The sequence below is a fragment of the Loxodonta africana genome, chromosome 6, assembly GCF_030014295.1.
Source record: "Loxodonta africana isolate mLoxAfr1 chromosome 6, mLoxAfr1.hap2, whole genome shotgun sequence".
Classification (NCBI taxonomy): Eukaryota; Metazoa; Chordata; class Mammalia; order Proboscidea; family Elephantidae; genus Loxodonta; species Loxodonta africana.
In genome coordinates, this window is record NC_087347.1 from 128,739,841 (window position 1) to 128,764,439 (window position 24,599).

A 24,599-nucleotide genomic window follows, 5' to 3' on the forward strand; every position below is an offset into this window, starting at 1 on the left:
TAATAAATATAACAAAGAAAAGATGGGGAGAAATAGAAAGCTTGGTTTGAAAAATTGTTACAAAAATTATCGGGAAAATTGCAAACATAAAAGCAGAAAGAACAGCATAACGAGCCCATGTACCCATCATCTAGCTTCAATAATTACCAACTCACAGCCAATCTTATTTCATCTACAAACCATTCCCTTTCTACCACATTCCACTGGATCATTTTGAGACAAATCCCAAATAAATATCATCTCGTTTGTAACCAGTGAGTGGAAAGGATCCGTGGGAAAGTTTAAAGGAACTGAGATAAGTGAGACACTCTAAATTCTCAAAACTCACAAGCCAGGATTTCCTACCAGGACAAGGTACCACCATGAGGAGAAACTGCTGGGACTGGGATAAAAACTGAGCAGGACAGAGACACAGGACAATGGAAAGGAAAGCATAAATAAAAGTACAGGCGGAGAACGGGGCCAGGAAATCTCAAAAAGCAAGCGGCCGTATTTTTTTTAACACTACACAAACACAACAGAAGAGGGAGCCATGCCTTTTTCTAAGAGCTCAAGAAAACAAACTTCACATAAAAATGCGCAGAAAAGTATTGAGGTCAAATCCCTTACAAAGATACTATAAGGAAAAAAAGGATCAAAGTAACATCCCTATAGACCCTATAAGGAGCCCTGGTGGTGCACTGGTTAAACACTCGGCTGCTAACTGAAAGGCTGGTAGTTCCAACCCACCAGCTGTTCCACAGGAGAAAGACGCAACAGCCTGCTTCCATGAAGATTACCACCTTGGAAACCCCATGGGGCAGTTCCACTCTACACTATAGAGTCACTACGAGTCGGAATCGACTTGATGGCAATGGGTTTGGCTTGGCTTTTTATAGGCTCTACAGACTAGTGCTCCACCACAGAAATTTCTGCCGTGATGGCAATGTTCTACATCTGCACTGCCCAATATGGTAGCCACTAGTCACACACGGCTCTGGGGTCCAGGAAATGCGCTTCCTGCAAGTGAAGAACTAAATTTTTTATTTTATTTTATTTAAAAATAGGCACATATGGCTGGTGGCTGCCATACTGCATCGGACAGTTACTGTCATTAAATCACTTCAGAAACACCCAGAAGTCAGATCAAAAAATGTAAGCGACTATTTCAAAACAAATTCAAAGGCATGAAGAAAATGATGTACTATGTAAAGAAAAGCCTAAGTCAGAACTACAAAATCTCAGAAATGAGGTGACAGAATTCATGAAAGAATTAAAACAGCCATTTTAGAAATGAAAACTAGAAGGAGTAAAAACAACAAAAACAAGTAATGACTTGAGAGAAACAGAAGATGAAACAGAAGAAAACTTTAAAAATCAAAAAGAAACAAAGAGATAAAAGGGATTCGAGAGAGTGACAAATATTCAAGATAGGCAGATAAGATTCAACATATAGATGACATTCACTCTTGAAGAAGAAAAACAAAACGAGAGGACAGAACTATAAAGAAACTTTCCTGAAATAAAACATGATTTCAAATGTTATATTAAAAAAATATATATGCATCTGTGTGTGTATATACATGTGTGTACATACACATATATACATATATGTGTGTATATAAATATGCATATATATACACATATACGTATGTGTACATATATATATGATTGCTTTTTTTTTTATGGGTCAGTAGTCTCATACGTGTGCATATACATACACACACATATGAGACTATTGACCCATAGCAATCATCACTAAGCTACATTCTAGTAAGATTACGACTTCAAAGACAAAGAATAAGTCCTGTGGGTCTCTATGCAAAAACAGCAATGGCCTTTAAGGAAACCAAAACTAGACGATCATCACACTTTCTGCAGGAAGGCTTTAGGCCAAAAGAAAATAGAGAAATGTTTAAGTTAGTCAAGGAAAGAGGACGAACCAAGGATTTTATACCCACACTTTCAAGTGTAAGGGCACGAGGAAACTTTTATAAACATGTAAAAACTGAGGAAATGCGGTCCCCGTGAGCCCTTCTTTAGGGTTCGTCTAATGAGCAAGCGGCAGAGGCCTGACTGCAGACATCCGACAAGAGGACTAGTGGTAAGCAGTAATGATGTGCCTAGTTACAAACCTGTGACTGAGCGGGGTTCAAGGGGAGAGTATAACATGAAATGGCTATGCTTTGACTATATATGCAGCAGAATACAGTAATTTAAAAAAAGGAGGGGGAGGGAGAATGGTGATCACTAGGCCAAGAGAAAAAAAAAATTAAACTGATTTCCGTAAATATAACCGGTGGCAATAGCGTAAGTATTATTATTGAGACTACAAATGAGACAGTCTCTTGCGACCCTGAGAACTAAAACTCTCCATGTGAAAGAAAAAAAACATAGATGTAACAAAGTAGTCCTAAATTTGAATAGGAAATATCAGTAGGAGCTCATGAAGTATTTTCTCTTCACATGGCTTTCGGTGTTTTATCTTTAAATATGTCCATGTAGTTATTTCCTATCTCTACCCCCCATTTAAAAGACCTAACAACGACCAGCCATTAGCAACGAATATCAGTAGTGCTTAGATTGTGCTCTTGAAATAGCGTTCTCCACTAAAAATAAAAGGTTTTGTAAAAGAGACTCTCAGAGAAATAGTTCATTCCAAATCCAGGGCCAGATGAGCCTGAAACCTCCTATCAGACCAGACAGCCAGAAAGCAATCAAAGACCATAGGATGGCATCAAAAGAACTCAAGAGCCAATTTGAAAAGATTCCCACTGACCAAATATGGAAAATTCTGAGCCTCAACAAGGACAAAACTGCAATGGATTGAAACTCGTACGGTACATTTAAATTTCTAAGTGCATAATGATACCAAAAAAAAAAAAAGACACCTAAGTGGTCAAAGTAAAAGGATGCTAATGAATCAAACATATTTTGGGAATAAATCAAGCACACACTCTGCCTTTCCTACATGAACAGTACCACTGAATGGCACCAGAGAATACGTGCCTCTTTTTATCTGTGTTCCAGTAACAAACACAAAAGAAATGACAGGAGAGAATCACCACTTTATGACCCCCCAAATGGATTAAGGAGCCCCAGTGGTGCAGTGGTTAAGAACTCAGGGGCTAACCAAAAAGTCAGCAGTTCAAATCCACCAGCCGCACCTTGGAAGCTCTGGAGCAGTTCTACACTGTTCTATGGGGTCGCTATGAGTCGGAATTGACTCAAGGGCAACAGGTTTGGTTTTTGGTTTAACTGAATTAAGCATGGAACAGAAATGACTGCTAAATAAAAAAAAGAGAGGAAATCAGACATTAGGTGTCTTCTAATGAAGTACTGAACACTATCCGTAGACTTGCCAAAAGGAACAAAACCCAATTCTGATCAAGTCTCTGGATCCAGCTGCCAATTTGCAGGAAACAGAGAACAGAGTAAGTCCAACTACATTGTGAGTATGTAACTGATGAAATGCAGACCACAAAATCTACAGCTCAAACAGGCCAAGTTATTCAAAAGAAAAAGAAAGGGACAATCTGTAAATTAAGAAAATGAGTGCCATCAAGTCAATTCTGACTCATAGCAACCCCACGCGTGTCAGACCAGAACTATGCTCCATAGGGTTTTCAGTGACTTTATTTTTTGGAAATACATTGCCAGGCCTTTCTTCTAAGGCACCTCTGGGTGACTCCAACATCCAACCAGGGACTCCAAAAATTAAGAGACCCCAAAATTATCAACTCTTTAAAAACTGGGCAAGACAACTCCAAGACTGTGTAGAGATGCACTCTTGGGAAAAAACAATAAATAAACAAAAGGAAGTGATTCCAACAGAAGTTGGAAAAGAGGTTCTTTTTAGAGGGCAGGAGGCAGCTATGATGTGACAGGGCACGAAGAGGGCTTTCAGGGTGCCTGGGGTAGTCCTGTTTCTTGACTGAGTGAATGTAACAAGTGTATCCCTTTTATAGTAATTCATAATACTGTATATCTGCTGTGAGTGGTTTTCTGTATCTGTTTTATTTTATAATAAAAATGGCTTCAAAATTAGCATTCTTTATAACGAGTATTCAGCCTGTGTCTTTGATTGCCTCTCTTTTTTTTTCCCACAATGGGAGTTTGTTCAACTCAAGATCCATATAGTGCATTAACCTGACACATTTTTTTTTTTATGTCTTTCTTAATTTAAGGTTCTTCCTTAACTCTTTTTCCCTTTTTTAATAACCAGATCATTCTAGTATAAAGTCTCCCACATTCTGGACTCTCTTGACTACGTCCCTGCGGTACTGCTCAACATTCCCTCTGTCCCCCGCATTCCCTGTGAAGTGCTACAGGCTTTGATCAGATTCACTTTTGATTTTTTGGCAAGATTACACCTCCTAGCCTGTGTTGTATAAATGTCTGATTGTCTCTTTTTGTGTGTATATTCTTTTTTTTCTTAAATAAGTAAAAATGTTATTTTTTTAAATCTGTGACTTGAAGATTTAACATCAGTTTTGCTAATTATTTATAAAGAAATCATAAATCCTAGAAAATTTCAGGCAAAAAAGTTACCGCTCTGTAATAGAATGCAATCATCATGTTAAACAACCCTGCAAAACAGTTACCTACAGTGCTGGGCTCACCTGCTGAGAGGCCTGAACTGTGGCTGAGTAAGAACGAAGAGACAGACAAAATTTCAACAAATTCTGCTGCAGAGGTGACAGAAACTGAAACGCGGCCTCCAGTATCGCCTGATAGTAGGAATAATCAGTACCTGTCAAGGAAGAACGTTAACCAAAATAATTATATGACTAGAAATACCCAAACGACATAGTTCAAAAAGTCTAAAGCTATGTGTTAGCAAAGGTGTATGGCTGTAAAATACTGCCAGTTCACTTTCACGGACTTGAAGCTGAACTGCTGTAAAATGCTTAAAATTGCTCAAGTGCATAATGCAGCTGTACTCGTCCTCTCTTCCTCCCTTTGTTCAAGCCACTCCCGCCACCTAAGCTGCCCTCTTCCCACCTACTCGGATGAGTAACTCCCACCTGCATTCCAGGAACAATTCAGCCACGCAATCACACACTCTCAGAAGCCTCTGATTCCTACCCCATGCCTCACTGGACTAAGTACAGCTCTTCTTAGAAGCACCCATGGTACTTCTTCGCTTACTTGTTTCAGTACTCTCTCAGATCATGTACCAATTTATTCACTGTCTCTCTCCTCCTCCCCAGTCAACTAGACTTTGAGCACCTACAGGCAAAGGCTGTGATTTTTTCTTTGTATCTCCAGTGCCTAGGGCATTATCTACGCAAATAACAAAACTGAGTGGTACGATGGAAAAGTGCAAGATATTAAAGGACACTGATAAGTTTGGGAAGAGGCATTTAAACAAGATGATTTGAAAAGGAGAAAATTTACATACCAATATGAAAACATCCCCAAGATACACTGTTACATAAAAAGCACAAGGTATGAAACCATGTATATCATTAAGCTATCTTTTTTTTACTGTAAGAATGAGAAATATTTGTTGGGGGAAAAAAACTGAAGACTAAAAAAGAAATTAAGTTAAATGGTTATAAAAAGTAAAGGAAAAGTGAAGGAATGGAGCAGAAAGGGAACAAGATTTCTCTGTGTATAGTCTTTGACTACTGAATCTTATATTATCTGTTAAAAAATTAAATTTTAAATTTTAAAAAGCAAAATATAAAAGGTTCTATAATACATTAGCATCTTCTAAGTAGAAAGACCAGAAAGAAGTACCTCAAAACTTTAATGGTATCAATCTTTGGGTGGTAGGATTATAAATAATATCTCAAATAAATGAAATGTTTAACACACTTTCATGATCAACTTCCAAGAACTTAAATATTCCTATAGCTTTAGTCAGGATCACGTATCATTCATTTATACTGAAGCAATCTCATTTTAAATGTCCGTTTATATTTCATTATGAAATCCACTTTGATAAATTTGTTCAATGAAGTCTAAAGCTAAAAGTACAATGATTTTTTGGTAATTCAAACAATTCTATAACACACAAGGAATCACCATGAGTCGAAGTTGACTTGATGGCAACTTTTTTTTTTAATTACGTAAAGATACTTGTTTAAACCTTGGGGGGAAAAAAAGGTTCAGACATGTCTTTCTAAATATGTGCTATTTTGATAAAAATGTTAAAATTAAAATCCAATTCAGTTAAATATTAACAGCAGACACACTATTTTCAAATATTTCTTCTTCCATAGGACTTATACCTCTCAATGTAACATTCAAGGTTTTAGCAATTCCTATATTAGCACCTTTGACTATTAATGTTTATACCCTACATAGCTTGTATCAAATTGGAAAATGTCGGTGAAAGCCCAACAAAAAAATGCAAAAGGGTGACAACGGTATATCATTCATTTGATACTCTGACACCCAGGTTGTGGGTGACCGACACACCTAATGGAAAACATTCTGGATGGTCCTAATTTAAAGACGTCTAACTTAACTGATAACAAACCAGTTGTGTAATGAAACCAGTTGCCATCAAATCCATTCTGATTCATGGCAGTAGAATCCATGTGTGTCCCAGCAGAACTGTGCTCTCAAGAGTTTTTAATGGCTGATTTTCCTGTAGCAGATCGCCAGGGCTGTCTTCCGAGGCTACTTAAGGTAAACTCAAACCTCCAAACTTTTGGTTAGCAGCCAAGAGCGTTAACTGAGAGAGTTAACAAATCATACCACCCAGGGTCTCTGTTGTGTAATTACAAGTTCATAACAAAGAGTGAATCAAATCAGATGCTTATGAAGTTAGTGCTAAATGACTTAGGATGAATTTTACTTCCACAAAATATTCATATAGCACCTTAAAAAAAGAACCAAAGAACAAAAAACAAGGGGGGAAAAAAATCAAAGGCAGTGCTTACAGAAAAAGCTATAAATTGCTTCACAAATAATTATTTGGACTGTGCTGTCTCTGTAGCCTATCATCACAAATTGAGTTATTTAAGATAATATTTTCATTAACTATCATGCCACACATGCTATGAAAAGAGATCATTTTTTGTCTAATATTTTCCCAGACACCAATATCAAAAAAGCATTTGCTTCAATTTTACCATGATCCTCTGATGATCCAATATTTTGACTGGCTTCTACAAAATTCCAAAATTTTTCTTGACTGTTTTCTGCTAAAAACTCACTGGGAGAGAAAGGGAAAAATGTCAGAAATAAAACAACTTAATAAAATCTTCTACTATAAGCTATATTATTTAAGAGAATATGTAAATATACTTATATACATATATACACACACACACACAAATTAATATATACATATATATATATATATATATATATATATATATATATATATATAATGACAAGCAAGCCACTTAAGAGCTATTTCTTAAGAAACCTGGAATGATAAAAAATGTATCAACAGAGAAGTCCCAATATAGAGGAAGCTTATGAAACCCCATCAGTGAAAATCCTGTCTGGTAGTAGAAGCAGAATTAGGAACTGATAATTCTAGCAGTAGTTCTGCTCACTTACTTTCTGAAAGGCTTTAGAAAGGATAAAAGCATATTTTATCTAAAGTTCTCCCACAAGAAAACATGAACCCCTTGAAAAACTTCTAGGAGACTAAAGGCAGCATGTTGTAATCTATTTCACATCCTAAATACAAGATTTCAAGATCACGAAATTTCAGTTTGAAGTTAGCACTAACCTAATAAAATCAAGTCTTAGAATTTAATGACATCTTCATTTTTTTCCTTGACTTTTCACCACTGAACTAAAGTAATTACCATTCTAAATGTACTAACTGAATGATTAATGTAAATTGGTACCCTCTCCTCCAAGCCGTAATACTTATGCAGTAGTGATCTTTCACTGTCTTAAAGCAAACTACAGATCTGGATCTCAGCTTACCTAGCCAAAGGAAGACTTTCCCATTACTTGTCAACACTGGAGTGTACAACTTTCACTCTACTCCACAGCTAAACACAGAAATATGGGAAAAATAAGAAACATTTCCTGGTAATGCATAGCTTCTCTAAAAATAGGTTTCTGAAAATACCATTATCACAATGTATTAAATTACTTAGTGTCTCCTTGAGCGTGGCATTTTTCTAGCTTTCCAGTAACTGATACAGACACCATAATAGCTTTCAGTCTAAGAAAACAGGTACTGAGGCAGACATATTAAAATATGCAGGTAAATAAATAAATTCATGAATTAAATATGCTTCACGCGATAAGCTAGTAGAAGGGGAAGGAACAAGACACTCATCAGTTGTAGAGGTAACATGCAAAGGTTACTGGGGCTAAGACCCTGTGAAGGTCACTGACAAATAAATATGCTTTTCATATAATCACGGGAAAAATTCTTACAACTTACATCCTTTTTTCATCCCACTGCATAAATAAGTCTTACAAAGTCTAAGCTTGGAACAGACTTAATGGTCAGTAATTGTTAAAAGTGAGTGATGGGCTACCCTGAGACAAAAACAAGATGGTGCCCAGCTACTACAACCAGCCATTCTAATCAGGGCCACAACAGATTGGCCCTGATAAAATGGGAGAAAAATGTGGGACAGAATCTCAAATTTCTATTAAAAAAAAAAAAAAACCCAGACATACTGGACTGGTTGAAACTGGAGGACTCCCCAAGATTATCGCCCTGAGGTACCCTTCAAACCTTGAACCGAAACTAACCCCTAAGGTCACCATGGAGCTTAATAACAAACTGACTCAAAAAATAACAAATATCACCCATAAATACTATGCTGTTTTTAAAAAATCACCTATATGAGACCAAAGAGTCAACAATTACTTTAAAACATAGATGAGACTGTAAGGGGACAGGGCAACTAAAGGAAAGGAACAACCAAAACAGAAATAATGAGAATGTTCACGCATTGTGAACAATGTAACCAATGTCACTGAACCACTTGTGCAGACGGAATGGGAACTTAAAACTGCTGTGTTAATCTTCACCGAAAACACATTAAAATATTATTAAAAAAAAAAACAACTGAGTAATGGGTTAAACATTTTCAAATATCCATAATAAAAAGATTTTAGTCTACGGCAAAAAAAACTAGGAAGAACCTGAATGTCTACCAGATAGCATAAATCTGGTAGTAAAGTTGTCTTCTTAGGTTTCCAAAGTTACTGTGGGAGAGCAGAATTACCCTTCTTTCTAAATAAGACTAGAAGGGAAAGAAAAATTAACATTTAAGGCACTATTCTCAGGATATTACCCATGTCCTCACAATCCTCAAACCAACTCTGAGGTATGACAATTTTTTGAATAAAGAAACTATTAACTTGCCTAGGGGCACAGAGTTAGTAAATGAAAACAGTGGAATATGAATTCAAGTCTATCTAATTTGCAGCTATGCCAAGCTGCATTCTTGGGCCATTAAAATATGTTGTTATTGCTGTGTGCCCTCGAGTCAATTCCAACTCACGAAGACCCTATATGACACGCAGAAATGCCCCACAGGCAGTTCCTAGGCTGTAATCTTTGTGGGAACAGATGCCAGGTCTTTTCTCAAACACAAGCCACTGGTGGGTTCAAACCACCTACCTTTCAGTTAGCAGCCAAGCACTTGACCATTGTGCCACCACAGCTCCTTTTATAACATCTACCACTCAATAAGTGATGGTTGGTTTTGATTTTAATAATACTTACATAATATTTTTGCAGGTAACTGTAAAACCCAGAAAACCCAGTGCTGTCGAAGTCGATGAAACTGTAGCTGCTCAAAATATACTAGGGTTTTACTTCAATTAAATATAAGTATCACTTTATGGATATCCACAAAGATACCACTTCTTCATAAACATCAGGCCCAGTCTAAAAATGTACACCGGAATAGTTTTAATTCCTAAGGGCTAGATGCAGGAAGGCAAAAGTCCACAGTAGTCGCATGACTCAAGGTATGAAGAGAGATTCTGGTCCTTTCTCTTCGGGCAGATGGATAGAGTGCTGCAATCCTAGCCCAGGGTCTACCTGGACATGGGAGATTAGGATTGTGGCCTCACCAGTTCCAAATAAGCAGAGCTTATTTCTTAGTGCCTAAGAAATATCTCACTACTTTGGCAAACTGTGTGGAAACAGCATGGAAAAAGAGGCGTAAAATTAGTGAACCAAATGGCAAATGACCAGAAATATCATGAAAAGAAGGGGAAGTGTTTCTGACGGGGAAGGTGATAAAGGAAACATTATACCCTATCTATTTTAGAGTGATCAAAGGAATCGGAAAAAAGTGAGAAATGAAGGCTGACGATATTGGCGCACTTTCTCAAAAGTCCACAGAATCTTATAGGACAACGTATGAAAAACAAGAAATGTGTACTTGTAAATAAAAGTGAGAATAAATTAATGTAATTCAATTAAGAATGTTAAGCAGAATATCATGAAACATCTGTTACAGTTAATTATACAGAATTACTTAGGAAGTGAGGAAGCCCTGGTGGTGCAGTGGTTAAAGCTCTCAGCTGCTAAACAAAAGGTAATTCGAACCCACAAGCCACTCAGCAAGAGTCTGCTTGCATAAAGATTTACAGCCTTGGAACCCTACGCGGCAGTTCTACTCTGTCCCACAGGGTTGCTATGAGTTGGAATTGGCTCAACGGCAACGGGTTTAGTTTGATTGGGTATTTAGGAAGTAAAAGTATATCTCAGTATCTTAAATTTATACCAGACAAAACATCCAAAATAAGATTAACAAAAAGAAAACAAAAATAGTTCACCTATACGAGTCCTGGGTCAGACAAACTAGGATTTCAAACACTATTCAATCACTTCACCTTTACGAATATTCTATATCTAATAAGTTTTTTTAATCTATTATCTTTTTATATATTGTTGGATTTGGTCTGCATATATTTTCATGAAGACGTTAGTCTTTAGTTTTCTTGTTATATCTGTTTGACTTTGGTATCCCCGTAATGCTGGCTTCCTAGGATGAATTCGGACGTATTCTCTTTTTTCCAGTTTTCTGGAGGAGTTTGTGAATTGGTATTTTTTTCTTCCTTAAATGCTCAGTAGAATTTTCTAGAAAATTTTCTCTATGGGAAAGATCTTAATTATAAATTCAATTTCTCTGATATAGGGGTGTCCAAGTTACTCTTCTTGAGTGAGCTTTGGTAGTGTCCGAAGACCAGACGAGCTGTGGAATGACATCAAGGACATCATACATGAAGAAAGCAAAAGGTCATTGAAAAGACAGGAAAGAAAGAAAAACCAAGATGGATGTCAGAGGAGGCTCTGAAACTTGCTCTCAAACGTCGAGCAGCTAAAGCAAAAGGAAGAATTGATGAAAAAACTGAACAGAAGATTTCAAAGGACGGCTCAAGAAGACAAAGTAAAGTATTATAATGATATGTGCAAAGAGCTGGGGATGGAAAACCAAAGGGAAGGACACACTTGGCGTTTCTCAAGCTGAAAGAACTGAAGAAAAATTCAATCCTCGAGTTGCAATAGTGAAGGGTTCTATGGGGAAAATATTAAATGACGCATGCAGGAAGCATCAAAAGAAGATGGAAGGAATACACAGAGTCATTATACCAAAAAGAATTAGTCGATATTCAACCATTTCAAGAGGTAGCATATGATCAGGAACTAATGGTACTGAAGGAAGAAGCCCAAGCCGCTCTGAAGGCATCGGCGAAAAACAAGGCTCCAGGAATTAATGGAGTATCAATTGAGATGTTTCAACAAACAGATGCAGCACCGGAGGTGCTCACTCATCTATGCCAAGAAATTTGGAAGACAGCTTCCTGGCCAACTGACTGGAAGAGATCCATATTTACGTCTATTCCCAAGAAAGATGATCCAACTGAATGTGGAAACTTTAGAACAATACCATTAATATCACATACAAGCAAAATTTTGCTGAAGATCATTCAAAAACAACTACAGCAGTATATCAACAGGGAACTGCCAGAAATTCAGGCCGGTTTCAGAAGAGGACATGGAACCAGGGATATTATTGCTGATGTCAGATGGATCCTGGCTGAAAGCAGGGAATACCAGAAAGATATTTACCTGTGTTTTATTGGCTATGCAAAGGCATTCGACTGTGTGGATCATTAACAAATTATGGATAACACTGTGAAAAATGGGAATTCCAGGACACTGAATTGTGCTCATGAGGAACCTTTACACAGATCAAGGGGCAGTTGTTCAGACAGAACAAGGGGATATGATTGGTTTAATGTCAGGGAAGGTGTGTGCCAGGATTGTATTCTTTCACCATACCTACTCAATCTGTATGTGAGCAAATAATACAAGAAGCTGGACTATATGAATAAGAACGGAGCACCAGGACTGGAGGAAGACTCATTAACAACCTGCGTTATGCAGATGACACAATTTTGCTTGCTGAAAGTGAAGAGGACTTGAAGCACTTACGAATGAAGATCAAAGACCACAGCCTTCAGTGTGGATTGCGCCTCAACATAAAGAAAACAAAAATCCTCAAAACTGGACCAATGAGCAACATCATGATAAACGGAGAAAAGATGGAAGTTGTCAGGGATTTCATTTCACTTGGATCCACAATCAACAGCCATGGAAGCAGCAGTCAAGAAATCAAAAGACGCATTGCATTGGGCAAATCTGCTGCAAAGGACCTCTTTAAAGTGTTGAAGAGCAAAGATGTCACCTTGAAGACTAAGGTGTGCCTGACCCAAGCCATGGTTTTTTAACGGCATCATATGCATGTGAAAGCCAGACAATGAATGAGGAAGACCGAAGAAGAATTGACTCCTTTGAATTGTGGTGTTGGTGAAGAATATTGAATATACCATAGACTGCCAAAAGAACAAACAAATCTGTCTTAGAAGAAGTACAACCAGAATGCTCCTTGGAGGCAAGGATGGCAAGACAGTGTCTTACATACTTTGGACATGTTGTCAGGAGGGATCAGTCCCTGGAGAAGGACATCATGCTTGGCAAAAGTACAGGGTCAGCGGAAAAGAGGAAGGCCCTCAACGAGGTGGACTGACACAGTGGCTACAACAATGAGCTCAAGCATAACGACAACTGTAAGGATGGCGCAGGACCAGGCAATGTTCCGTTCTGTTGTGCATAGGGTCGCTACGAATCGGGACCAACTGGACGGCACCTAACAACAACAAGAAGTTACTCTTCTTGAGTGAGCTTCAGCAGTTGGTGGAAATTTGCCCATTTTCTATAAAGCTGTTCACAATATTCTTTTATTATACTTTAAATGAATGCAGAATCTGTAATATTTTCAACCCTCTCATTGCTGACATTGATCATTTGCATCTTCTCTTTTTTCTGATTAGGCTGGCTATAGGTTTATAAATTTTATTGATCTTCTCAAAGAACCAGCATTTAGTTTCATTGATTTTCTTCACTGTTTTTCTATTTTCCATTTCTTTTCTTTCTTTTCTGATCTTTATTATTTCCTTTCTTCTGCTTACTCTGGATTTTATTTACTTTATTTTTTATTTTCTTCTAATTTCTTAAAGTAGAACCTGAGGTCATTAATTTATGGCTTTTCTTCTCGTCTCATATAGGCATTCAGTGCTATAAGCTTCCCTCTAAGTCCTGCTTTAGACCTTGAATTGGGCAGGTGGAGGTAGTAGATATTCTGGGCAAGGAGAGTTCATGCAAAGAATTGGACCAGGAAGGACAGAAAAAGCGCAGGTTACTTAATACAGCTTGGATACATGCTGTTGTTATTGTTCACTGCTGAGGAGTCAGCTCTGAGTCACGACAATGCCTGGTCTGTGCCTTCATCACGATGGATACATAGCAAGAAATATTCCAAGAAATCAGAGTCCACACAAAGACCTAGGGAAGCAAGAGTCTCGTAATTTGCTAGCACCACATGCTTGTAGAGATCTTGCTCTGAGAAATAAACAGCAACCCTAAAATGTCAGAGGTAATGGGGTTGGCTCAGCCATGGCCTCCACGCTCCCGCTCAGCCCCCAGCCAGGAAGGGACTGATGTCTCCTCCCTGCCAACCCCACCCTGCCTGGGTCAGGCCGGGCCATCCTCACAACCCACTCCCCGCAGGCCCTCCAATGAAGTTTTGACACTTGAAGATTTCTAACCATTTATCAGGTTATGAACCATCATTATAAAACACATGCAGAAGGTATTTTTGCCATTTTATTCCTGAAAAAGACAGGCATAGAGAAGTGATAGAAGAAAGCCTGTGGGCTCTGACCAAGTGAAGGCCAGCTTCATGCCCCACCTTCCCACTGGTCCTCTTATCAATACCAAATGAGGCTTTTTCCTGAAGATAAACCACTATTAATATATACAGTAAACATAACAATTCTTTATTCACATTATTCTAGAGATGAAGGGTAAAATGTTAGAAGATGAAATTCTAAGCTGGAGAACATAAAGTTCACTGAAGTAACATTAGAGTTCAAATTCCTAGCACTAACAAGTACTGAGACTTACCAGGTGCTTGCTATTCAACCTACCTACATTTACCTTTTGGAAAGATCCTCCGCCAGAGCTAACTATATTTTATTTAGTTAGAACTTACACAATAAAAGTAAGTTCACCTCCCCATGAAGAAAAATGAAACAGGATCCATGCCTCACACCATATACAAAAACAAATTCGAAATAGATTAAGGAACTAAAGGTGCAAACTAAAACTATAAAATTCTTAGAAGAAAATGCAGAGGCAACGCTGGCAGCTCTAGCTTTTAATGATGAATTATCTAATATAATAGCAAAAGCACAAACAGCAAAAGACAAAATAAATAAATGGGGCCCCATAAAAATTAAAAACTTTTGTTTATCAAAAAACTACCAAAAAAAAATTGAAAAGACAAGCTACGGACTGGGAGAATATCTTTGGGAACTACATATCCAATAAGAATCTAATAAACTATATATATATATACACACACACACATACACATATAACTTTGACAATTTAACAACAAAAAGACAAAATGGGCAAAGGACTTGAACTGACATTTCACCAGACATTCACATGGTCACCAAACACATGAAAAGATGCTTGATATCATTAGCCCACAGAGATGCAAATCAGAACCACAATGAGACACCATTTCACCCCTATTAGGGTGGCTAAGGAAACCCTGCAACTCCTAACCAAAAAGGTCAGCAGTTCAAATTCACCAAGCGCTCCTTGGAAACCACATGGGGTAGTTCTACTCTGTCCTACAGGGTGGCAATTCCGACTCAGTGTGTTTGGTCTTTTTGTTTTGTTTTGTTTTTTTAGGATGGTTAAAGGGAGTCTTGCTGGTGCAGTGGTTAAAGTGCTCAGCTGCTAACCAAAAGGTTGGTGGTTTGAACCCACCAGCCACTCCACTGGAGAAAGATGACGCAATCTGGTTTTGTAAAGATTTCAGCCTTGGAAACTCTACGGGGCAGTTGTACTCTGTCCTATAGGGTCAATACCAGTCGGAACTGACTCAACAGCAAGTTGGTCTCAGGTTTAGGATGGCTAAGGAAAAAAAATAATAATAACAAATGCTGGGGAGGATGTGGGGAAACTGGAATCCTTATCCATTGCTGGTGGGAATGCAAAATAGTACAGCCGCTATGGAAAACAGTGTGGCAGTTCCTCAAAAAACTAAAACCAGAACCACCATACGATCTAGCAATTCCTCTCCTACATATATACCCAAAAAGCTTGAAAGCAGAGACTCAAACAGAGACTTGTACACCAGCGTTCATTCCAACGCTTATTGACAATAGCCAAAAGGTGGCAACAACCTAAATGCCCATAAACAAATGAAAAGATAAACAAAATGTGGACATACATACAATGGAATACCATTCAACCAGTAGGAGAAATGAAGTCTTGAAACATGCTACAGTATGGACAGAGCTAGAAGACATTATGCTGTGTGAAGTAAGTCAATCACAAAAGGACAAATATTGAACGACCTCACTTACATAAAAAGACAGGGACAAGCAAATGAATACAGACAGTTTATTAGTGGTAACCAGAGGCAGGAGGGAGGGGGGAAGGGAGAGTTAATGGTGATGGAAAAATCACATTGATTAAGGGTAGGGTTGTGTAGATGATTATTGTAATTACTGTCAATAAGTTGTATACCAGTAAAAAGTTGAATTCCCAAAAGTTGTGCAATAGATATATTTACGACGACAAAAAAAAAAAAAAAAGAGTAGCTGCTGAGGCTGCTTATGTACAACCAAACACCTCATGGGATTTGTTTCCTTGGTTTGGAGGTTTGGGGTCCATCCCAGTTAACTGGCCTAATAACGTGCTCAGTGCTTCTGTCCTACCTCCTAGTTTGTTGCCTAGTGCCTGGGGTTTTAAAAGTGTCCAGTGGCCACCTAGGGCACAACAACTGGTCCCTATTCACCTGGAGTAACAGGAAGAAGGAGAATCAGGAATAGGGGGAGCATACGGAATATGTGGCTAATTGCCTCCATCAACAACTACCTCCTTTGCCATGAGACCAGAATTGGATGGCGCTCGGCTACCAATGCTGAACATTCTGATAAAAGGTTCTACTGGAGAACCCTGATCGAAGAATAGAATTTCAAATTCTCATAGACTCCAGACTTTCTGGAGCCACGGAGGCTAGACAAACCTCTGAAACTACTGCCCTGAGATAATCTTGAAACTTTAAGCCAAAAAAAACCCCTGAAATCTTCTTAAAACCAACAACAGTTTAGCTTAACTGGTAGAAGAATGTCTGCCTTAAGTGCTGTGTTCTTTCAAGATCTATCTGTATGGGATCACAATGACAACAGCAACTCAAAGAATGAGACAGGAACTTCAGGGGGTAGTGCGTTTATGTTAATGAGGGAAGAATAAATTCAGAAAAGGAGGGTGAGAATGGCTGCACAACTCGAAGAATGCAGTCAATGTCACTGAACTGTACGTGCAGAAACTGTTCCAAGTGGTCTCTGTTTTGCAGTATGTATTCTGAACAAATTAAAAAATTTTAAAAGTTCTCATCCATAAAAATACAAAAACTGCGAAGAGAGGTGTCTGCATATTATGAACACTAGCTAAAAAGTACACTGGGAATAAAAAATTTCCCAGGGAATTATCGACTATATTGTATTTTATCAATTTTTAGACTAAATCGTTGATTTTAAGACATACCACCGTTCTATGAAGCATTAAGAAGGAAAAACACTATCAGTTTTAATTGTAAGATACCATCTTGATTTGATTAGAAATGTATTCTGATTTTGGAGCTGTTAAAATGTAGAAAATGTACATATTAGAACAGATAAAACACCGTCATTGCCTCAGCTTCCCCCTGCACTCTCTTATCTTGGGGTCTTCTTCCAAGTCCTTCTAAGAGGAACACAGCCCCTTGCCCCACACCATGCCAAGCTCTCTACTCTTCCTTTTATTAAACACCTCTTAAAACTTTCCTTCAAGCAGAAAATTTCCTTTACGTACAACTGTCTCTTATAATGTCCCTTATTCCCGCAACTGTACTTTTCCTGGGAGATAACATAATTTAAGCAATTAAATATGTTTCAAGAAGTTCCTAAATATCTCTACAATTCAATGCAGTCCTGTCCTACTGGAAGGCAGAGTCCGTGTCTTCATAGCCTTTGCACAGCACACAGAATAGTGCCACAATCAGAGGCTCTTAATACATGCATCTGGCAGTGACAATCTCACTCCCTGAAGACCTCCTGGACATTCTCACTGGCAGACCCTACATTTTTACACAAACATGTGAAAGAAAAAAAGTATCTTCTTACCTGGCTTCTAACAACAAGGGGGTGGACACCCATTTAGTAGTGAGAGAGGTCGTAATGGCCTTTGAGTCTGCCTTTACTTCGGAGAAGAGCCACAGGCCAGTGAGTGCTACCAGAAGTCTCATTTTACAGCAAACCCCTGGAAAGAAAAAAAAAAGGTTTTGCTACAAGGAAATGTTTATACCTGGATCATAACACTTGGCTACACAAAAAGAGGAAACCCACGTGCTATGGTGGTTAAGTGCTACCGCTGCTAACCAAAGGGTCAGCCGTTCGAATCCACCAGGCACTCCTTGGACACTATGGGGCAGTTCTCTCTGTCCTACAGGGTCGCTATGAGTCGGAATCAACTCGACGGCACTAGGTTTGGTTTTTGGTGGTTTACACAAAAAGAAATGAAAGTTACAGAAATAGAATCTAGACTCTTCAATAAATATTTGCAGAGTGACTGACACAGAGTCATGTAGTTGGTTGCACCCTTTCCTACAAAGGCTCCATGCCATCCACAGGGAGTCTACACCACACAGAGGTACCTACCAACTACACAACTGGTGGCAGGGCAGGTGGCACAAAACCATACTTTACAAAGCAAGAGAGGAAATAAGGCTGAGACTGATGAAAACACAAATGATGAATCTCAAACGTAGGTTTAGGATAAAGAAATTTAAGAATTCCATGTGTCCTCAGGCCACCCTCTCAATCTACAGAAGGAGGAAATGGGGGTCACTCATACCGTGGCCCAGCTACACAGTGCCAGGTCTCCTGAATCCTACTCAGCAGTCTTTCCACAGTACTCCAAGATCCTAACACACAGTATCCAGGTAACTGCAGAAGGTCTCCACCTGCAGATTTCTCTGATCTGAGTTTTCATCCCAGAAGGGTTTGTCTAACAGAACCCTAATCAGAAGCCCCACTGGACTAAATAACCTCTTACAGCCACAAATGTGAATGAGAACTACAGAGGGGATGTGAACAGAGACGCACTAAACCATACTTGAGCTTCCAAATGTTAGCATCTAGAAGGTCAAAAAGCATCACTGTCTCACCCAAGTTTCTCAATATGGTTATAAAATCTGTTGTTAGGGGGCACCTGTCACAATTGGGGGAACCAGTAAGTATCTCCTTTTTAGAAAATGCATCATCGTTTGTGCTAACATCCTGCTTCACATAACACACAATATCCCTAAAAAAATAGTAATAATAAATAAAATGGCCAAAAGCAAAATAAAGTATACCAAATAGAAAACGAACTTTTAAAACCATTTTAAGTTCAGGCGCTCCCAGCTTATTTGCAAACAAAAAAATTAATATGAACATCCCATTTATAAGATGTTGCTGCTGTTGTTAGGTACATCAAGGTGGTTCCCACTCATAACGACCCCACATACAACACTGCCCAGTCCTGTGCCACCCTCACAATTGTTGCTATGTCTGAGCTCACTGGTGCAGCCACTGTGTCAACCCATCTCGTTGAGGGTCTTCCCCTTTTTCACTGATCCTCTACTTTACCAAGCGTGATGCCCTTCTCCAGGGACTGACCCCTCCTGATAACATGTCCAAAGTATGTGAGACGAAGTCTCACCATCCTCCCTTCTAAGGAGCATTCTGGCTGTACGTACTTCTCCCAAGACAGATGTGTTTGTTCTTCCAGTAGTCCATGGTATATTCAATATTCTTACCCACCAAAACCATAATTCAAATACATCAATTATGCATATACACACGCACACACAAATAAAATCTACTGAAAACAGAGCTGTCCAAACTAGACCTTTGACAGTGAAACCTGCCAGCTGTGCTTCATGGCTCTGGGGATTGTAGGCCCCTTGAGCTTCTAGTGAAAGTTAGTGACACTTCCTGCAGAAGAGCAAACAAGGACCCAAATATATGTACAATCTCAGGGCATGCAGGAGCTTGCTTAAGACTATTTATATATAGCTCTCTCTCAGCTTCAGAAACCTGCTCTGCATGGCAGAACAAGCAAATTAGAGAGAAAACCTTTAGAATCACGGGACCTAAGTCGATTCCTGAGTTTGCTACTTACTGGCAGTTTACCTGTAGCATGGCACCTAACTTACCTGGCCACTAGTCTCCTTAACTACGAAACAGGAACAATGCTGTCATACTTTCATACTGTGAAACTGAAAAGGCAATATCCAAATCACTTCATAAAGCACCAGGTGCTATACGAAAATTGTTTTATAAAGCATTTTATCATAAGAAAAAAAATCATTGTTATTACAGGGCTTCAAAAATACATCTTGACAATCTCTTGAGATATAAAAGAAAGAGGCAAGGAGAGGAACGGGGGACCTCATGCCACCAAGAAAGACACACCAGGAGCAGAGCGCATCCTTTAGACCCCGGGTTCCTGCACAGAGAAGCTCCCAGTCCAGGGGAAGATGTACGAGAAAGACCTTCCTCCAGAGCCGACAGAGAAAGAAAGCCTTCCTCTGGAGCTGACACTCTGAATTTGGGCTTTTAGCCTACTTTACTGTGAGAGGAAACCCTGGTGCTGTAGTGGTTAAGTGTTACAGCAGCTAACCAAAAGGTTGGCAGTTCAAATCCGCCAGGCGCTCCTTGGAAACTCTACGGGGCAGTCCTACTCTGTTCTCTAGGGTCGCTATGAGTTGGAATCCACTCAATGGCACTGAGTTTGGTTTTTTTGGTTCTACTGTGAGAAAATAAACTTTCCTTTGTTAAAGCCAAAAAAAAAAAAAAAAATACGCCTTGAAAATATACTCTCTGTGTAGGGAAAAAAAACTTCCCCAAAAGTCACCAAGTTTCTAAACTGGAGACGGAGTATGCAAATATGCTCCTGTGGTATTACGCTACAGCTACAGTTAGGATTTTTCCTAAAGGGATCTAGATGTGTAATCCCCAGGAAATGGTGATTCTGGAGGAGGAACTGAAGCCATAGTGCATGGTAGCCCCAGGCAGACAGCATGTGCAGACTGGGGAGGAAATATTAGCATTTACTGAGCAATTACTCCGGCTCAGCATCCTGCTCCACGCTTGCTTACGTCCAACACCGTCTTACCTAATCGTCCCCTACAATTCAGCAGGCTGAAGTTCCTTGAGGGTAGGGACCAAGTTTACTGGGCTCAGCACAGCGAATGACACACAGTGGATAGCCCATAACACGATGCATGAATGAATGAAATGTCATTACCCCTACTTTAGCAGAAAATGGAAGAACGAAGAGGTGAAATCACTTGCCTGACTAATAAATGGCAACGCTTGTGTCATGGACTGAATTGTGTCCCCCCAAAGTATCTGTCAACTTGGCCAGGTCCTGATTCCCAGGACCCTATGGTTGTCTATCATTTTCTCATCTGATGTGATTTCCCTACGACCTGTAAATCCTATCACTATGATGTGAACAAAATGTTATGTTGATGAGATCTACAAGATTAGATAGTGTCTTAAGTCAATCTCTTTTGAGATATAAAAGAGAGAAGTGAGCAGAGAGACAGGGGGACCTCATACCACTAAGAAGCAAGAGCCAGGAGAATAGTGCAGTCCTTTGGACTCAGGGTCCCTGTGCCGGGAAGCTCTAGTCAGTGAAGGTTGATGACAAGGACATTCCTCTAGGGCCAACAGAGAGAAAGCCTTCCCCTGGAGCTGACACCCTGAATTTGGACTTCTAGCCTACTAGACTGTGAGAGAATAAATTTCTCTTTGTTAAAGCCATCCACTTGTGGTATTTCTGTTATAGCAGCATTAGATGACTAAGACAGCTTGGAACCCACACCTGTCTGTCTTTAAAGTTCTACAAAACCAAAATCCACTGCTGTCGAGTTGTTTCTGACTCATAGCAACCGTATAGGACAGAGCAGAACTGCCCCATAGAGTTTCCAAGGCTATAAATCTTTATGGAAGCAGACTGCTACATATTTCCTCTGCAGAGCAGCTGGTGGGTTCAAACCCTGACTTTTCAGAAAGCAGCCAAGCACTTTAACCACTGTACCACCAGTGCTCCTTAAAGTTCTGCAATACCGTGCTACTTCCTCTGAACCCTCTGGCTTCAGAAGAGGTAAGAATTCCTACTGTGCAGAACCAACTGGGCAAAGAACTAAAGCCAACTGAGAACGTGTGAGGACCAAAGCCAAGTTCAAGGATTTTCTACGGGCAGAGTCCATGAGACACAGGTGGATGGCTGAGAGGGATGTAGCTTCAGCCAGAAACCAAGGGACCAGAAGCCTGGACCAAAAGAAACCAACCAACCAACCTGAAAGAACCCATACTGGGTTCCTGAGAGCAGGGATTTCTGTGTGGAATGTTAGCCACGCCCAGCACAATGCCCAGCACAAGAGGCTGAATGTAGGGATGAATGGTAGCAACTGCAAAGACAGGAGGGTGGCTTTACAAAGAGCCAAGCCTTACAAAGAGCCTAAGACTGTAAGAAGAATAAAAATGGAACACCATGAAGCAGATAACTGCTTTAAGAATATTCCAAATTAATGAGGTAACACGAGTGACTTACCCAGAGATCCCCCTGCACTGTTTAAAAAGAAAGAGAGTTCTTGGGGCAGGGTAAAGTACCATTAGAAATGAGAAACAGAGGGAAGCTCCAACCTAAGAGCTCTCCCACCCTGCCACCACTTCCTGGTTCCTGAAGGCAATGCCACAGGAAAAGGCAGAAGAAAGAACCTCAAGCTTTTGTCTGAGGATGCCTTCATCTTATAATGGGGTCCTTTATCACTCTGGCCCTACTTGTCCTTAAATGTTGCTCATAAAGATGAACAGTCTGAGAAGTTAACAGCAGTCAGGATCTGCAGTGTGGTGTGGCCCTGCATGATCATGGGCACAGCTCTGGGGTATGATTGGTAAATAGGAAATGCTCTTTAACAAGTTCTATCACCAACTATATCATAGACTACCTGTAAGATCCTAGTCTGTGGCCCTGTTTTCTTACTTGCAAATTAAAGACACTATCTCTTGTTCACTTCTCTACAGTAATATACAAGAAATATTAATAAAACCTATGTTATGGCAAATACTTTGCAATTTCTGGAAAACAGAAGCAGCAGAAAAATTCTAAAGCATCACCAACTTTTGCTTCTCCAGTTGTTAAACTGTAGATAACATCTAAAAAAATTACTCAAAAAGGAGCTGTAACCCACAGGTTTTTAAATAGCCGTCTGAGTTTCAACATCCAAATATAATGACAGCAGTAAGGAAAAATATTAGAAAGAACTCTTTCTGAGTAATAAATTAACTTCTCAAATAATGAAAGTTAATATACATTTACCCCTATCATCAAAACTTTTTCCTGTGAACCACATAAATCTAATTTCAGCTAAAGGTGGATACTATACCTCTAATACAATTTTCTCCATAGTTCAATTTATTCCTCTCAAATTAAAAGTACATTGCCGCGTTACTGTACAAAACAATATTTATATCTTTTAATAAAAATAAGTTTCAGCTACGTTTATCGAAAGCAAGCCAAGTAGAAATGCTACAAACCAAAAAAACCAAACCCACTGCCATCCAGTTGATTCTGACTCACAGCGGCCCTATAAAGAAAAAAAAAAAACTCAGTGCCGTCAACCCTACAGGACAAAGTAAATCTTCCCTATAAGGTTTTCAAGGAGCAGTTGATGGATTCGAACTGCCGACCTTTTGGTTAGCAGCCAAGCTCTTAATCGCTATACCACCAGGGTTTCCAGAAACGCTACAATCACCCCCAATTTTGCAGTGCTGTTTAACAGCTATTAATAATATCTTCAAACACCTACAAGTGTACAAGGTATTTCAAGACAGCACTCTACACGAAAATTGGCTGGCAACTGTATCAATGCCTGTTTCCAAAATATAACTACAGTTAGTGCGGCACAGTAAGGGTAGAGATCCCCAGACTTCAAATGAACGAAACACGCTAGTTCTCAAATGCACCACAATCCAGAGATTCTGGCCAAGAAACAAGAGCAGTTCACATCCATAACTTATTGGCGATGCACGCAGTTCCTATTCCTGACAGATTCCCACATTAAAAGTGAAATCGGATCATGCAATCCAGCCAACAGACCCTAACAATAAATAAAAACGCTTACCAATATGCATAAGCCGGATTCATTTCAGCGAAAAAATAAATCTATAAAAGACACAAGACATTCACTAACCAGAGTTCTGCAAACTGCTGGTTCTCAACCTACATCGGGTCATGCTTGCTCCAAATTCACTTCCCCCTCCTCCTCTACACTGGGGCGCCTGGGTCTCAAAGCTCTTCAGTGAAGAGTCAGGGCGGCTGAACAGAGCCAGCACCACCGCCGCGGAAGCGATACCTTGCCCGGAAGACCACCGAGAGACAATTCGGAGCACTCGCGACAGGCAAGAGGACTGGGCCCCAGGCGGGGAAACTGAGGCGGAGGAGGCGGAAGATCAAGGTGACCCGGTCACAGGGTCGCCTCACACCCCAGACCCTCTCCCTGTCCAGGAAGCCTGCCCACGCCGCCCCCTCGGTACCTGTCACCGGCCGCGTAGCCGCGGCAAACGCGCCGTTGCCGTCCCGCTTCCTGCCCATGCCGGAGCCGCGCTTCGTCCGTGACGGCGCCTACGACAACGCCAGGGCGGGGCAGCGGTGGCGGCAGCAGCGGCGGCGGAGCAGGCTGCGCCAGTGAGAGGCCGACACGCGCCTCTCCCGCGGCTCCGCTCACAGCCGGCCTCGCAAGGCAACAGCCGGGCCGCATACCACCCCTTTACTTCCGCTTCCTGATAGCGAAAGCCGGAGGACTTCCGGCTACAAAGTCGCGTAGGGACAGCCCAGAGTGTCCCGTGGCCGCCATTTTCGGTAGGAGTAGGTTGTACCTCTCTGCTTGTTTTCGCCTCTTCAGTGGGGTGGGGGTACCGCTCGTCTTTAAAGCCTGGGAGGGTGTACAGCTCTGATAGCTGAGACACAGAAAGCTTGA

General features: G+C 40.0%; 1 protein-coding gene across 6 annotated transcripts in view; it reads right to left on the reverse strand.

The window, feature by feature from the left end:
- The window catches only part of UGGT1 (UDP-glucose glycoprotein glucosyltransferase 1), a 132,498-nt gene extending 108,213 nt beyond the window's left edge, over positions 1 to 24,285 (reverse strand). For 2 of the 6 annotated variants that reach the window (XM_064287317.1, XM_064287315.1), the window contains exons 1-5: positions 23,745 to 23,946; positions 23,158 to 23,207; positions 17,689 to 17,824; positions 7,068 to 7,150; positions 4,602 to 4,732 (exon numbers count right to left, since the gene is read on the reverse strand). In XM_064287317.1, the coding sequence (XP_064143387.1) occupies positions 4,602 to 4,732; positions 7,068 to 7,150; positions 17,689 to 17,824; positions 23,158 to 23,207; positions 23,745 to 23,767 (423 nt within the window). In that variant the 5' untranslated portion in view covers positions 23,768 to 23,946. Of the gene's footprint in view, positions 1 to 4,601; positions 4,733 to 7,067; positions 7,151 to 7,881; positions 7,905 to 17,688; positions 17,825 to 23,157; positions 23,208 to 23,744; positions 23,948 to 24,156 lie in introns of those variants that run through there. The other 4 variants (XM_064287319.1, XM_064287316.1, XM_064287318.1 and 1 more) reach the window with 4 other exon arrangements.
- Positions 24,286 to 24,599: the final 314 nt, after the last annotated feature.